The sequence below is a fragment of the Lactuca serriola genome, chromosome 8 (assembly GCF_051521515.1).
Source record: "Lactuca serriola cultivar US96UC23 chromosome 8, Lser_US96UC23_V15, whole genome shotgun sequence".
NCBI classification, from domain to species: Eukaryota; Viridiplantae; Streptophyta; class Magnoliopsida; order Asterales; family Asteraceae; genus Lactuca; species Lactuca serriola.
This window is the reverse complement of record NC_136415.1, coordinates 81,975,467-81,992,771: the sequence shown is the minus strand read 5'-3', so window position 1 is coordinate 81,992,771 and position 17,305 is coordinate 81,975,467. Positions and strand designations below refer to the sequence as shown.

General features: G+C 31.5%; 2 protein-coding genes across 4 annotated transcripts; both read left to right on the top strand.

Moving 5' to 3' along the window:
• Window positions 1-4,057: 4,057 nt before the first annotated feature.
• On the top strand, window positions 4,058-5,113 carry LOC145067106 (uncharacterized). The gene has a single exon (XM_079014314.1). The coding sequence runs from the start codon at window positions 4,058-4,060 to the stop codon at window positions 5,111-5,113; it is 1,056 nt and encodes a 351-aa protein (XP_078870440.1).
• A 4,724-nt stretch (window positions 5,114-9,837) lies between these two features.
• Window positions 9,838-14,266, top strand: LOC145066107 (hyperosmolality-gated Ca2+ permeable channel 1.7-like). 3 transcript variants are annotated; one of them, XM_079013286.1, is made up of 12 exons: window positions 9,838-10,023; window positions 10,638-10,977; window positions 11,059-11,220; window positions 11,341-11,476; window positions 11,571-11,672; window positions 11,964-12,080; window positions 12,158-12,238; window positions 12,327-12,667; window positions 12,757-13,002; window positions 13,082-13,406; window positions 13,486-13,719; window positions 13,880-14,266. In XM_079013286.1, the coding sequence occupies exons 2-12, from the start codon at window positions 10,664-10,666 to the stop codon at window positions 14,117-14,119; spliced, it is 2,298 nt and encodes a 765-aa protein (XP_078869412.1). In that variant the 5' UTR covers window positions 9,838-10,023; window positions 10,638-10,663; the 3' UTR covers window positions 14,120-14,266. The 3 variants fall into 3 exon arrangements, with proteins under 3 accessions (XP_078869412.1, XP_078869409.1, XP_078869410.1); XM_079013283.1 differs by having other exon boundaries at window positions 10,638-11,220; XM_079013284.1 differs by having other exon boundaries at window positions 9,838-11,220.
• Window positions 14,267-17,305: the final 3,039 nt, after the last annotated feature.

The following is a 17,305-nucleotide window of genomic DNA, read 5'->3' as shown; positions in this document are numbered from 1 at the left end:
CCTCATATAATTGCATTGCAGCTCCCTTTCAGTTCTCTTACACCTCCTATTGCTTTCTCTCTCAACTTCCTTCAATTCTAGCCCCATTTTCCTTTAGTTTTAACTTTTAAGTATCTGGCGAAGCCTTGAGGTCCCTGAGAGCCCGACATCTAGTAGCTAGCAAGCTAGAGTTCTGCCAGTGTAATTTTCAGACTTTTGTCTAGGAAATCTCAGTAAGTTAAATTACACTCAACGTTATTTAAGAGTAATTTATATTTATATTCACAGTCATTATTATGAACCTATAAATAAGAATTATCATCAATTTTGAGTCGTTATACCAATTAATCTATTTACGAGGATGATGTCTAGGCTGGATTTAGTGAGTTGTTTAAAGTGGGATTTCCAAACAGTATACTTTGTATACCAAATGGACCCTACCTCCAATATGATCCTACCTGGTTGTTCCTTACTTGATAGATCTTGATGTAGACATTAGGATTAGTGAAGAATCTAGATTATCATTAGTCACAAGGAATATAAGACTAAGACTTAGTAATGTGAACCTAGGTCACATCAGAGGAAAATATAAAGTACCAAGACGAACTTCTACCTAAATTTTGAGGCATCCACTTTTATCAAGTGAGTGCATAGGCCCTTTCATGAACATGATTTTAATACAAGTATTAATTAAAGTATTGAACATCTGTAAGAGAGTTTATATGTGAGGTATATGCTCATTTCCTGGAATATGTGTTAAAAACGTATTTGATGATATGTGATATACGAACCAGATATGGTTCTATATGTGTTAAGATATATATATAATATTTCATGATGATGATGATGATGATGATGATGATGATAATAATAATAATAATAATAATAGAAGTATCACTGGAGAGAGGATAAAGGTTTGTTAATACCAAAATACTCTGTGTTAAATATACACTGAAGTAAGATAGTGTTGCCTAAGCATAGTTGGTACTAAGAGTTGAGCATTGCAGTCTTACCGAGAGATAATATAAGACTTGAAAAGGAGGATTAAGTTTAATTAAGATAGATATCAGGTAGCATCTTCTTATGAGTACGTGTGAGAAATGAGCGGAGAGTAGAACTTTGACATTCTTGATCCGAGAGTATGGATTAGGTATAGTCATTTATTACCGATCGGAGAGTATGGATTAAGAATAGTTATTCATTCCCGATCCAAGATGTATGGATTAGATAAAGTTATTTATTCCTAATCTGAGAGTATGGATTAGGTAAAGCCATTCACTCCTGATCAGAGAGTATAAATTAGTATCAATATGTAAGGATCAACGAATGGGGTGGATTGCTTATATGAGATGTATTTGTGTTAATGATCTTGCTGATTTTTAGGATATATATATATATATATATATATATATATATATATTATTAAAACATTGTGGGATTGAAAACCCTGTGTGTTCACCAGGTTTCCCAACTTGAACCACTCAGTTTCTTTGTATCACAGGTAGCGGTACAAATGTACATGAATGATGAGAGTTTCAAGGAGATGTAGACTTTTTGTCTAAGATAGTGTAAGGATTGTTTATGATTATGTTTTGTATCAGTTATGACATCCCAAGTTGTAATTAATCAATGGAAAACATTTCGTGGAAAATACTTTTACGGGACCAAATTTCACATCTATAAATAAACTATGTTTTCAAATAAGCACATGTATATTTTTTAAATGACCGTAAAAATAGAGATGTCACATCCACTAATGCGACTATCTACTCGGTATCCACACAACCTGGAATACAGTATACATAATAAAAACTACGATAATAGTCGGTGGATGGGGAGGGGTAATTCTAGATTGTCTACTGATACGAACCCTTTTGCAGGAATATCATTGGGACAACAATATGATTTTGCAGGAATTTTGGCCAATCACCCAACAACATATAACACCTTTTCTACATTGTAGCCACTTACATCACCAATCCCGACATACTCTAACACGCTAGAACGACCTCGATTCAGCCCCACTTCATCTTCGAATGACCTATCTATGACCCACAACATATTCCTTCGGATCTAGCAGCTCACGACCCATTACAACCCACATTTTAGCAACCTCTTGTTGTGCTTCCAGCTCACCAATCCCATCCAACTATTCTCTCCAACAACCATGAACTACTTTTGGAGGACATATATCAGCTTAGTTATGTATTCCAAGCAATGTTTGTTCAACCACCGCAATACAACCACTACTGCATGAACAATCGCATGAGCTAACACGTGGCTTTTAACCAAGGTAACATGCTCTCTCTGTGTAACTCTAAGTCTATTATGGTTGAACTGGTGTTATGCTTACGATTACTCACATTAGTCAAAATCTTTACCCACAATCTTAAAATAAACTCATTTAAATGATGTTCTTAAGTCAAATCATATAGTTAAAAATCTTTTCTTTGTTTGTAACTTCATTATCGATAATTTTGTCTCTGTTACATTTGACCTTCTTGGCTTTCCATAGTCACATAATTCCGTGATCGCTCCGGTACGATACAAGAATAAGGGTCGAGAACGTGATTTAGTATTTTAGACGTATCTGGTATGAGGGGGTAAGCTCATTCGGTATGTTTTCGATACAGGGTACCACAAAAGCTAGTACAATGCACTAGTTCAAAGCAAAATTCCATATGGTGAAGTTGATTTTTAAATTAAAAAACATAAACAAATTTTATATTAAAAAAACAAAATTTAAAAACATGATTATATTAAAACTAGGGATGTTCATTGATGATTACCTAAACCAAAATTGTATTTCAGATGGTTAACCGAGACTAGCGGTTTACTAATTTCTTAAACCTAAACATAAACAAAAAATACAAGTAACTGGTTTTAGGTTAACCAGTTTTTTCATGTGGTTTTTAGGTTAACCAATTAACCATTTAGTAATTAAAAAAAATGTATTTCAAAATTATTCAGCTTTAAAACTATTTTCAAAATAATGACTGTCTTTCGATAATCTTTTGTAAACATAAAATTTAAAAGTGATATTAAATAAAAATAGAGAAATTAAATATCTCTCCACTTTTCTTCATAATTATTTTTCTATCCATGTGTAATGATAACAAACGTCTTAAAATATTATTAATTTTATCAAAATATAACACTTGTCATCATTTAATGGACAGAAAAATAAATGGAAAAAAAGTAGCACGATGTTTAATTTTTCCAAAAAAATAAAATATTCATTTATTTAGATTAAAAAGTAACAGACTAAATCTTTAGTCTATTGTGTATTCACCTCAGTTGTATTTTAAGACTATAATTATTAACAAATATGAAAATTGTTAATTGGAATTGATAATTCCTAATAATAAATCTAACATTAACATGAAACTTTAAACCTAAATATTATCTTAAAATATAAAATATTCACATCAATTGTGCTTAAGACTATAATTATTAACAAATATAAAAATTGTTAATTGAAATTCATAACTCCTAATAATAAATATAATATTAACATGAAACTTCAAACCTAAATATTATCTAAAAATATAAAATTAAAATTCAGTTTTTTGGTTAACCAATCGTGCTAAAAAAAACATGAACTATAACCGAACCTAAAAACTAATGCTTTTACTGGTTTGATTAACCAAACCGAAAAAAAAAGTCAAAATAACAGGTTCGGCTAACCTGAAAATTGGTATGGTTTGTCGGGTTTTAGATTCGGTTTTTCAATTTCGGCTATTTTGAATGTTGGAATCCTAAGTCGAGTAGGACTTGGAGACCAAGTAATAGCAACCTAGTTTTTAGGAAATCATAAACAAGTAGGTTTCTAGTTTCCTAATTGTAATCTAATTACAAGTCGGTAGTTAGGAGTATATATATATACATTGTTTTAGGTTGAGTTAGGATCATTGGAAAACATTGTAATATCGTGAGTTTTGAGAGAGTTTCTCATATAATCAAAGAGTTATTTTGATTAAAACAATCGTGTTTACATATTCCAATCTTTAATTGGTATCAGAGCCAAGAAAAAAGAAACTGTGAGATCAATTCTTACTTGTTGATGAGTCAGGTCAACATGACAGATACAGGGGGAGAAGGAGAAGCTCCGGTGAGAGTGAAAGAAATTGTGTCAACCATTGTAGCGTGTCCTATGTTGAACTTAACGAATTACACTGTATGGTTAATGAGAATGAAAGTGGTATTAAAGATTCACAAGGCTTGGACAGTGATCGATCCAGGAACAGAGAAAAACGAGGAGAAAGATTACCTTGCTATGGGGTTGCTTTATCAGGCAATTCCAGAAAGCTTGATAATGCAAATTGGTGATGTCGATTCTTCAAAGGTTCTATGGGAATTGATCAAGGCTCGTTATGTAGGAGCTGATAGGGTGAAAGAGGCCCGATTGCAAACCCTAAACGCCGAATTCGATCGGCTAAAGATGATGGAGTCGGAAACCATCGACGCGTATGCTGGAAAGCTGTCCGGTATAGCCTCGAAATCATCAGCTTTAGGAGAGGTTATTGATGAATCGAAATTAGTGAAGAAGTTCCTCAAAACCTTGCCTCGTTCGAAGTTTATACACATCGTCGCCTCTTTGGAACAGGTGCTCGATCTGAAATCCGTCGGATTCGAAGATGTAGTCGGTCGATTAAAGGCATACGAAGAAAGAATAAGGGAAGAAGATATTAGCGAGGCAGATCAGTCGAAGGTGTTATTTGTGAAATCGATGTCTGAAGTAGGAGGCTCGTCGGCTGGTGGGGGTAACTCGTCGATAACAAAGGGAAAGTGGAAAGGATCGGATGAGTTTAATGGGACTAACGGGTCAAATGGATTCGGATCTGGAGGGTCATGTGGGTCAGGTGGGTCCAAAAGAAATAATATTGTTTCTCAAAGTAATCGGTCCAATAAACAGTCCAATTCCGATTTAATTCAACCCAATTCCAACAATTGCAAAAAATGTAATTATTGTTGCGACAAAAATCGGAAAAATAGGGAAAATGACCGATCTAAGGTCATTTGTTTTCGGTGTGACAAACCGGGTCATTTTGCTTCTGAATGTCCGGAACGACTCCAAAAATTACAAGACGGTGATTTTTTGGAACGTGACGACAACGACGAATCCATGTTCTAAATACGGATCGGGTTGAAGAATTCTCTAGAAGGACTTAGAGATTCAGGGTGATTGTTGGAATCCTAAGTCGAGTAGGACTTGGAGACTAAGTAATAGCAACCTAGTTTTTAGGAAATCATAAACAAGTAGGTTTAAAGTTTCCTAATTGTAATCTAATTACAAGTCGGTAGTTAGGAGTATATATATACATTGTTTTAGGTCGAGTTAGGATCATTGGAAAACATTGTAATATCGTGAGTTTTGAGAGAGTTTCTCATATAATCAAAGAGTTATTTTGATTAAAACAATCGTGTTTACATATTCCAATCTTTATTGAACACCCCTAATTAAAACCAATAAAATTCTAGATTCGAAAAATATGAACAACTTTCTATTGACTTTGTTACGGTATCTACTTGACGACATATACCCGTGTCAAAAAAACATTTTCAAAGTAGGGATGACTAGTTGGTACAAAATCCCGATTTCGAACCGATATCGAACAATACATAATTTAAACATATGAGACACTTCTCAACACATTAAAATCAACCTCGTAACTTTTAGGTAAAATATAACCTAGTAAAATATATAATAATTACATTATTGCTTATTACTCATTTGTTTTATTAAATTGTTGCTAAATGGTGGTCAAGTTATGGAGGCGAGAGCCTCGAACTTCAACATCTTGCTATTCGTATCGTGAGCCTCATGTAGTGCCACCGGATGTGAGAGAAACTGGAGCACTTTTGACCATATACACTCCAAGAGGAGGAACCGTTTGGAGCAACGAGGTTGAATGAATTGGTGTTTGTGAAATATAACATCAACCTTGATACACGACTTCAAAAGAGAAAAGAAAGAGGGGAGACCTATGATCCAATATGTTTTTCGAACATGGAGTTAGATGATGAATGGATTACTGAAAAGAAGGATGTATGTCTCCCTAAAGATATCTCATGGATGGATGTTCATGAATGTTTTAAAGAGGATGAAGGAACTAGTACTAATAAAAGGAAGAGAGGTAAATTTTACAAATGGCTGATTATATATTATACTATTAATAACTAATAAGTATCAAGTTTAATAAATATAAGCTTTATTTATTTGTAGGACCAATGAACCTAAACAAAGTGCCTAATGTTAAAGACAAAGCTAAAAGCCAATTTGTTGACTTAGATGACGAGGATGAGGAGGAGGGAGATGATATTGGTTTCCATGAGACAATGGTGGTTGAAGATGAAGATGATGATGACCACTTTATCCCTGAAGTTTAGTTTTATGATTCAAACACACTAAGTCTTTTTGTTATTTGCTTTATTACTAAATCACTAGTTATTTTTTGATACTTTATGACGTGTATAACCCTAACTAGTGAATTTGTAACATATTAGTAAATGTGCTTAAATATTCAGCTTATATTTTGATTACACATGATGTTATATACAATTTTTTGTATATAATTTTTAGTGTCATGACTCTTACGAGCCGAGCCATGAATTAACAACTATGCATATTAGTATTTTAATTATCAATCTAGATTAAACATTAATTGATGTCATATCTTATCCAAAAACATATTATTTTAAACATAATTTGGAGTTGGACATCTATTTCATTTTTGAATTTTAGTTTTCAATTTCTTATTTGTAATTTGTTTATGGAAGTTTATTGATTTCTAATAACCCCCCCCCCCCCCACTTTAACATCTAATATGTGTCACGTGAAAGTGGTATAAAATAGTTCGTTATGTATCTCAACGGTTCGACCATGTTTACTCTATATTATTTTTTAATTAGTATATTGTAGTAGTGATTTGTGTTATTTTTATCATTTTATTTGTTGGTTTGAAACCAAACAATCACATGGTGCATCCTTCATGTGTGAAGTGACCAATATACATGGGGGGCTTAGAGGGGGGGGGGCAAAATTTAAAACTACAAAATTATAATAAACATAAGGACCCTTTTTTCTTATTCGTCCTGGGCCTTTAAGAATATTTCATTTTTCAGGACCGGCCCTGCCAATATAGCTTTCTTTATGTAATTTTGTATCGTTTAGAACCTTCCTAGATTTATTTTAATAAAAATCTTGCTTTTTCTAGAAAAGGAAACAAGATAAATACCTTTCTCTATGATCTTTATACACAAAGATGGTGTACAAAGGGACAACATGTCTCATGATTCCATTCAAAAGTGATACGGTCATCCATGTGAAAAGTGATATGGTCATCAATGTGGTATTTGTTACTTTGAAGTGATGTATATTATCTTCTAATCTTCTATCATGCATTTATGATTTTACACCTCATATCTCAAACGATATCAAAACAAGTCTCTAGAAAAATAATATATTGAATTTATGTATTTTCTTCGGAACAATAATCACCACGAAATTGTAATTGGTTGAATACTTGATATTGTAGTGTCATGCAACAATATTAATGATCAAATTGTATTTTTAATGTTTTATGTTTTGACATCTTAAGTTTTTCTGTTAAGTATAACAATTTTTACATTTATAAAATTATAACACCTTACAATTATAAAATACGCAAGTGAATAATACAAATTGATTCATAACTTATTGTTCCCTAGCATTGTAATCCTAAATATGCATTGTTCCCATCAATTTTTTGGTTACGAATGACGACACCATAACTAACTGATAAGTTTGCTTATTTTTTGAATTTTTTTAAGTTATTATTTTGTCAAAGCTTAAAAACTAGTTTTTTTAACAAGTTACCTAGGTTATTTTTTTACAAATTGATTCATAACTTATTGTTCCCTAGCATTGTAATCCTAAATATGCATTGTTCCCATCAATTTTTTGGTTACCAATGATGCACCATAACTAACTGATAAGTTTGCTTATTTTTTGAATTTTTTTAGGTTATTATTTTGTCAAAGCTTAAAAACTAGTTTTTTAAAAAGTTACCTAGGTTATTTTTTCATGATTTTTTTTCAAATATATCCTTAATTAACTAAAAATGCAAAACATACCCATCTTTTGTCGGCTAGTTTTTCAATTAGTATGTAAAACATAATTTTAATTGATAAAAGTTTCTTTATTATTATTATTATTTTTTTTTTTTTGGAATAACAAATCTACCATACTTCTTTATTACTTATAAATGCACCTATGTCTTTAACAACACTTAAACCCTTATTTTGGAAGAAGATCAACATATAATATTGTTGTGTTATATGTCCTATGATACCTTAGCTGATAAAGTTATTTTGACTAACTTATGGTGATTATTTTAACAAAAGGAACTTTGTGAAGTTTTATTAATCCAAATTTTTGTTTTTTTCTTCCCGGCATTGATATCCAGTTTTCTTGTTATTGTCGCACCTTCCATAATTTGTCATATAGTCGTGTTTGGTATGATATTTGACACTTTTAGTTATTATAAGATTCATAACTTTGTAGGTTTATTAGATTTTTATATTATTAAAAAACTTATAAATACACAACGCGTCCCCTAAGGATTGCCGTTGTTGTTGGCAATTGCCAACTATAAAGTTGACATCCTCAAAGAAAGCTACTACCATTTCCCGCATAATGCGACACATGGGGGAATAGTACAAAGACCAACTAAAATACACTTTTCTTGAATGCTTAAATAAAACAAAATTAATTACTAATTTTCACATTTCTAATTTCTAATTTCTAATATATAGTAGTAAAAGCTTTGCATTCATGTAACAGATAGATGAGCTATGCCGTTAACATTAAACAGTCTATTTATATTTAGATTTTGTTGTAACATAACTTTTTAAAGTTGTACCAAACATGAAGATACTATATATTGACATAAAAGAGACAAGATTTTAATATAAACTAAATACTTGAGGTTAAACATGGAAGTTAAAGATATGAGTTTTAAATCTAATCATCTAATTATTGTATATTGAAATTTTTAATAATTGGGTTTTAATTTTTTGATAAATAAATTTTGTTTATGAATATATGATTAGGGATATCAAAGTTTTAAATAGGAAAAAAAAATACGATCTTAATAGTTATTAATTAGATATAAACCGTAAAATATTGAAACTAATCATCTAATTTTTTCTATAAGTTCATAGACACATCCAAACTATTTTTTTTTTATGATTTATTTATTTAGAAATAGTTCTTAATTATGATTATATTCTATCACACAACCAACTCTAGTAATTCACTTCCAAACATTCTTTAACTAAAGTTGGGTTTTATATTAAAAAATAAAAAAATATTACCTAAAGTTCTAAAATAATGTGCATCACGTGCATATTCTTGGGGAATTAAAATCAAACATTTATTTTGTAATTTCAATTAAAAAAAGGAAAGCGAATTATATTTACCAAGGAATAATTGGAGTACGTTCATCTGTTCAATAAATCAAAATAAAATAATTTTGTACGTGACTCAAAATTCAACGAAGAAAACGTGGATTAAGTTTAAAGATGCATTGGTTCGTGATGTTTTGAACTTAAAAATGTAGTTTATATCTATTTTATAAAACTTAAAACTAACTATAATTTTTTTAATCCAAACATGATACTTTAAAAATTATAACAAACATGTTGACCAAAGAAATACATATAAAACAATTATAAGAACTTAAATATAAATTTAAAATTCACAGATGAATAAAAAAAAAACAATGTCAAACCGACTATTATATAATTGTTAAAATAATTGTTAATAAATAAATGGGACATAGGGAATTTCAAAAATCTCTGTATTTCTATATTCTACGCAACGGTTTAAGCTAACATCGACTTCGTGGCACACTCGTTGTGTTCTACGCTTGTTGCCGGTTGCTGCCGCCCTTCCTCCTCCGTGCTCCGTCTTTCACCTCAACCCGAAACAAATCAACTCCAAGAAACTCTGTTTATTATTATTATTATTACATACATTCTATTTTATTTCCGATAAAAAAGGTAAAGTGAACTCTGAACTCTTGATCTTTCGTCTTTCAAGATTCTGATTATTCGGAAACCCAAAAATCTTGCTTTTGATACTAATAAACCCTGGATCAATTTTGAGTTTCTGATGCATGTAGCACATGTGTTTTTGGCGATTACTTGGAGTATTATTCTCTCTGTTTTTTGGTAATCAGATTGATTTTAAACTTTGATTTGAGGAATTTTTTGTGATTTGATTGATGCGTATATGGTGGAATGTTTTGGGATCATGCACTCGATTTCCATTTTCTATGTGTATCGATATGTACAATGCAATTGATACTTGAACATGTCCCGGAAAGAAATTATTTTGGGATTCTTGGTTTCGTTTTAAGAAACAAGAACCTGACCTTTGGTTAATGTTTACAATCCAATTTATGGGCATGATTTAATATACTAAGATTAAGATTAAACCCAACGAAATATCGTTAAACAATGGATTTTTGTGCTTTCTTCTTGTGTTCGATACATGGGTATGTTATAATCTTTTGAAATTATGCTATTGGTTCTATATTTTCTATATACCATGATCTGTTTCTTTGATTTTCCAATCGAATCTTGATTGACGAATGCTATTTGTTCAAATGTAGGTAGCATTTGATCTTGAAGAAAGAAAATGGCTACTGTATCAGATATTACAGTGTCTGCTGCCATTAACAGTCTATCTGCCCTACTATTTCTTGTGGCATTTGCAATCTTACGCCTTCAACCAGTGAATGATCGAGTTTACTTCCCAAAATGGTATCTCAAAGGCATAAGAGAAAATCCAAGTACTTCAGGACCTCTTGTAAAGAAATTTGTCAATCTTGATTTTAGAATGTATTTAAGATTCTTAAATTGGGTGCCTGCTGCATTAAGAATGCCAGAACCTGAGCTTATTGATCATGCTGGCCTTGATTCTGCTGTCTACATTCGAATCTATCTTCTAGGGTTAGTAATTTTCTTGACCTGTTTGACCGAAACTTCATTTTTTTTTCTTTTTCACTTATTAGTATCAATAATTCTATGCAGCTTGAAGATATTTGTTCCTATTGCTATACTTGCTTTTGGTGTTCTGTTACCTGTTAATTATACAGCTGGAAATTTCAAGGATATAACTACTAATATGAAAGATATAACTTTTGGTGAGATAGACAAGTTTTCAATATCCAATGTTCCTCCTGCATCAAAAAGGTATGAATAGTTTTCGGTTTATAGGTTAAGGGTTTAAGTTTGAAATCCATCATCCAATTTTTTGTTGTGTACATAGCTTGTGAGTTTAATCATTTGAAGGATTGTTGACATGTTTATCAGGTTAATTGTGCATATAGCAATGGCGTATGTCTTCACGTTTTGGACATGTTATATTCTTTATAAAGAATATAAAATTGTAACTGACATGAGGTTGCATTTTCTTGCTTCAGAAAACCGTCGTCCAGATCAATATACTGTAAGTTTTTGAGTTGTGAACACAGTATATGTTTTCTTGAAAAAATAGCGTTTTATTTATTTTTTTTCTTTTATAATTTTTGTCTTATGTGTAGGTTCTTGTGAGAAATGTCCCCCCAGATCCAGATGAAACTATTAGTGAACATGTTGAGCATTTCTTCATTGTTAATCATCCCGATCAATATCTTGTACATAAGGTTCGCTTCTTTCTTGAAGAACATTTAAAAGGGTAAACTGCAATAAATAGTAATCTACATTCACATGAAAGACTTTTACTCAGTATTCAAGAGATTAGAGTTTGAGTATTAGCAAGTTGCAGAATAGCAACATGATTTTAAAGTATGTTGTTATTTCTTGCAATATGCCTTTTTAGTATTAAGATCAACTCATATGGATAAGCGTAAGGATCTGTAAACTTGCCCAATTTTGAAGTTTTCTCTTGAGTTAGTATGTAGATTCAATGTAAAGATCAGTTTCTTGGATCGTAGGTGGTGTACAATGCAAATAAGCTTGCAAAAATGGTGGATAAGAGTAAGGATTTGCATAATCGGCTTACTTACTACTCAAATAAGTACGAAAGAAGTAATAAAAGGCCTACCACTAAGGTTTGTGACTACAAATTGTTCGTCTTTAATTTGTTTTTATAAGTTTGAATATAATTCCATTTTCGTTATCTGTATAGACAGGTTTTTGGGGACTTTGGGGAAAGACTATTGATGCGATTGATTACTATACAGAAGAAATCGAGAAGCTCGCCAAAGAAGTAAGTGAACACGATTTGGAATTTACTCTTTCTTGACCTGAATTTGTTTTGAACTGAATTTGTTATATCGGATGATTTGATAAACTAGGAATTAGCAGAACGAGAACGAGTGATTGGTGATCCGAAAGCTGTAGTTCCAGCTGCGTTTGTTTCGTTCAAATCACGATGGGGTGCAGCCGTTTGTGCTCAAACACAACAAACGAGGAATCCGACTCGTTGGCTCACGGATTGGGCTCCGGAGCCACGCGATGTGTATTGGGACAATCTTGCGATACCATTTGTCGAACTCAATGTTCGAAGATTAATCATGGCTGTTGCTCTTTTTGGTCTTACTTTCTGTTTCATGATCCCTATCGCCATTGTTCAAACTTTAGCCAACATCGAATCAATCGAGAAAGTTTTACCCTTTCTGAAACCCATTATCCAGAAGTAAGCGAGAGCTTTCTAAGATTAAAATCGTTTTTTCATCAAAATCGATTCTTAATTTGCGTTTATTTTATTTTCTCTCTCTGTCACAGAGATTCGGTTAAGTCTGTGATTCAAGGGTTTCTTCCCGGGATCGTGTTGAAGATTTTTCTCATCGTTCTTCCCATGATTCTAATGGAAATGTCTAAAATAGAAGGCCTCACAGCAGTCTCAGCTTTGGAAGCAAGATCAGCAGGAAAATTTCATCTCTTTTTGCTTGTGAACGTGTTTCTCGGAAGCATCATAACTGGAACTGCGCTTCAGCAACTCAAAGAGTTCTTGGATCAGTCGCCATCCCAGTAATCTTTCATTCTTCACAAAATTTCACCTCTCTAAACATAATCAACGTGATTTTGACATTTCTAATACTCAATTTAGGATTCCAGAAACTGTTGGTGTGTCGATTCCAATGAAAGCGACATTCTTTATCACTTACATCATGGTCGATGGTTGGGCTGGAATAGCTGCTGAGATTCTGAGACTGGTTCCACTGGTTATCTATCATTTAAAGAACGTGTTCTTGGTGAAAACCGAAAAGGACAGAGAGGAAGCCATGGATCCTGGTTCATTGCTTTGGCCTGTAACTGAGCCTCGATTACAGTTGTACTTCCTGCTTGGACTCGTGTACTCAACCATCACTCCTATACTCCTTCCATTCATCATTGTCTTCTTCGCATTTGCTTATATGGTTTTTCGTCATCAGGTAACTTGATTTTGCTTATATCTGAAACACAATATAAAGGTTGAATTTGTAAGTAATTTTTTTTGTTTTGTGGTGTTAGATTATTAATGTGTATCACCAGAAGTATGAGAGTGCAGCATCGTTTTGGCCAGATGTTCATAGGCGTATTATTATTGGTTTGATGATTTCACAGTTGTTGTTGATGGGATTGTTGAGCACAAAAGAGGCTGCAAATTCCACACCTTTTCTTCTTGTACTTCCGGTTTTAACCTTCTGGTTTCATAGGTTTTGTAAAAACCGATTTGAATCTGCATTCAGAAAATTCCCATTACAGGTTAGAAATCTTGTTTTTGACTTAATAGACTTTGATTGTTTGAGAAAACAATTAATCAAACATTAATATGAATAAAAGGAAAAAGGGGCTAATACTATTGATAGACATGTGGAAAGACAAAAGTGCCCTCTATGTTTTACAACAAATAACTTGATTACAGGATGCAATGATCAAGGATACACTAGAAAAGGCAACAGAACCACACCTGGATCTGAAAGGGTACCTGAAGGATGCTTATATACATCCAGTTTTCAAAAGTGCAGATATTGATATATCAATGGAACTTGATGATGAAGATGATTTTCAAGTTGTTGCTACAAAACGGACATCAAGAAGAGGGAGTCAAACTGCAACTCGAGAAGGTAGTCCTGAGGACAGATCCGGTATTTTGTCTGTTTAAAGATCGTCATTTATCGATGATTATGAAAGAAAAGATGTGGTTTTTTTTGTATATACTGAGGAAAGAAATTGTACGATAACCTATCATTGGCACTTCATTATTATTCATCTCATTCTTTGTATAAGAAAGCTGGTATCTCTTTTTTTACTTTGACTTAATGAAGACATGACTTAATATGATAAAGGTTTTATTAAGTCATGGTAAACCAAGGATAATGATGGGATAGTGGAACATGGCCAACCAAGGTCAAGTAATTTAGTGGTGGTTTAAGTGCATGTAAGAGGGTAATATGGTAATTTAGTGGTATGGTTGAAGCGTAAAAGACCAAGAGGGTAATATAGTTTTGAGAACGAGTTTCACTGTATTTTTACTTTTTTGATATGAACAAATTTTATCCTTTGCAAATTAAAGGGAGTAGTGACTTAATTATGCAACAAAGTTATGTTTTTACTGAAAATCTTATAAAGCAAATTAAAAGCATAACTAGTTAAATTAATAAAAGCAAAAAACTTTTAATTTCGTTGCATAAATAAATTGATAGCGACGTGTTGTAACTTTTGACTCGGGGGAAGCAATTTTAGAATCTGATGCTACCTAGAAATTCTACCTAATAGAAAAGCACATTCGATATATCGGTTTGTTGTCATCTGTTCATACATGTTTGTGTTTGTGTCCACTATTTCCTATGCTTCCCTTAATGGGCTATAGAATTTTTTGCTTAAAGATATAGAACTGTTGCGTAATCATTGAATGCTGCCCTCAGCCATCTGATGTCATCAGAACATCTTGAAATGTAAAGAGAATTTCTCTCAACAATTTAAGAATCTGGTTAAGCTCTTGTTTCATATCCACCTTCTCCTTTATTTCCTCTTTTAGACTTCTAATGTGAATGAAAAAAAAAAGTAAGCTTTAGTTGTAAATTCTCTTAGTCTAACAAGGTCTCTTTAAATAGCCACACGTTCCCTCAATATCTTCAGTGCACCACTAGCTGTTGAACCCAATGGCATACAATCATGAGTCAAATGAACGCCCTTCTAAGAGTTGCTGTGAGAAGATACACGAAGCCATATTTGGTAGATCAAAGAGAAACGATGTTCAGAATCCTTCAATGTCAAGCAATGATTATAACCCCACTGTGAAACCGCATGTTTCCTCTACCCTACCCCAGTCTGTTCCTTGTGAGATAGAAACCTCTAAACACCTGATGCACTTCTCTTCAGATAATGCTGACAACAATGGTGATTCTGGTCAGAAGACTTTCAGTGAGGATAAGTACAGTAGTTATATTGATGGCACGAAGATGAAGATGAAGATGGGAGGTCCTTCAGATGTTGTTGTTGGTGGTGAAACAAGTGTCGCTAGTGGAGACAGCTTCAATGATACAGTCTCTAGTTATATTGGTCGTACAAAGCTTAAGTTGATTGCTAGACCAAGTGTGAGTGCGGTTGGAATGAACTCCTGAACCATAGAAATAAGCCTAGCTAGGGTGCATGGCGTATCTATCATTTATAAATCTATTTATTCTTTTGGGTGTGTAATTGTATAACGCTACATGCATGAAGTTGTGTAAGATCCATCTTAATTATGTCACCTTGTCCCCAATATATACTTTTATACTATTTAGGAAATAGAGATAAGGGCTTAGAGAAACAACATGTTATAGGATTGAATGTATGAGAAAAAAAGTTGTGATTTTGTTTTACATATAAAAATAATAGGGTTGATTGATATGAGAATATTGATATAATCGTCTCCTGGCACCAATTTGCTAGCACTACCCACCATCACCACCTTTGCCATCCACTTGTTTAGGGTAATCTTAGTTGTCAATGATTTGGTTTAGGGTAATCTTAGTTGTCAATGATTCAATTGCACGTGATAACTCAATTAACCGAATATTTACAAATTCTGATTTGCAAAATCATTGGCTGCTTTAATTTGTGTTATTCGGAATATTTCCGGTGAATAGAATCATCTCATTAAACCATGATACATAAGTTTACAATAAAAAAGGGCCGAGAATCAGGGCTAATTTTGAGGATTTAAATATCCTCAAATACTCAGAACGAACCAGAAAAAAAAAGTTCTTATCGCTACTATAAGCTTATATATATATATATATATATATATATATATATATATATATATATATATATATATATATATATATATATATATATATATATATATATATATATATATATATATATATATATAGAGAGAGAGAGAGAGAGAGAGAGAGGGTTAGGTTTATTTGAGACCACCTATATTTTGTGAGACCGTGAGACACATTTTTTTATTTTTTTTTATATTTTTTTAGTTAATTCAAGTTCCGAAAATAATATTTTAAAAAAAGTTTTTTTTTGATTTTTCTATTTATTTTGCATTTTAAAATTATTTTTAGAATATGTACAGTGTAATATTTTATTTAGAATATTTCACGTATTTTTCAAAAAAAAAAATATATATTTTTATTTTTTTTAGTTAATTCAAGTTCCGAAAATAATATTTAAAAAAAGAATTTTGAGATTTTTCCATTTATTTTGCATTTTAAAATTATTTTTTAGAATATGTCAGTGTAATATTCTATTTAGAATATTTCACGTATTTTTAAAAAAAAACGGATTTTTTTTTTATTTTTTTAGTTAATTCAAGTTCCAAAAATAATATTTAAGAAAAGAATTTTTAGATTTTTCCATTTATTTTGCATTTTAAAATTATTTTTATATTTGGTCTCATGGTCTCACAAAATTAGAATGGTTTCAAATGAACCTGAACATATATATATATATATATATATATATATATATATATATATATATATACTAGTTTATAACCCGTGAGAACCACGGTTATAAAATTAATTAAAATTTTATATTAAAAAATCAAATTTATTAATCAATTATTTAAAAAAAATTATTATTTAAGAAAATATTTTTTAGTTATATAAAGGGAATTATAATCAATGATTTAAATAAATATGTGAAGTTATATCACCTTATAATCTATATTAATTTTATTTTATTTTTCAATCTAATGTTATTAATTTAATATAATTAAAGTGATAAAATTAAAATTTTAAAATTTAAAATGAGGAATCAATTATTAATTCAATGTAATTAGATTGGAAATTTAAAATTTGAAATTTGAAATTGATTATTAATAGACTAGGCGAATGTCCACGCG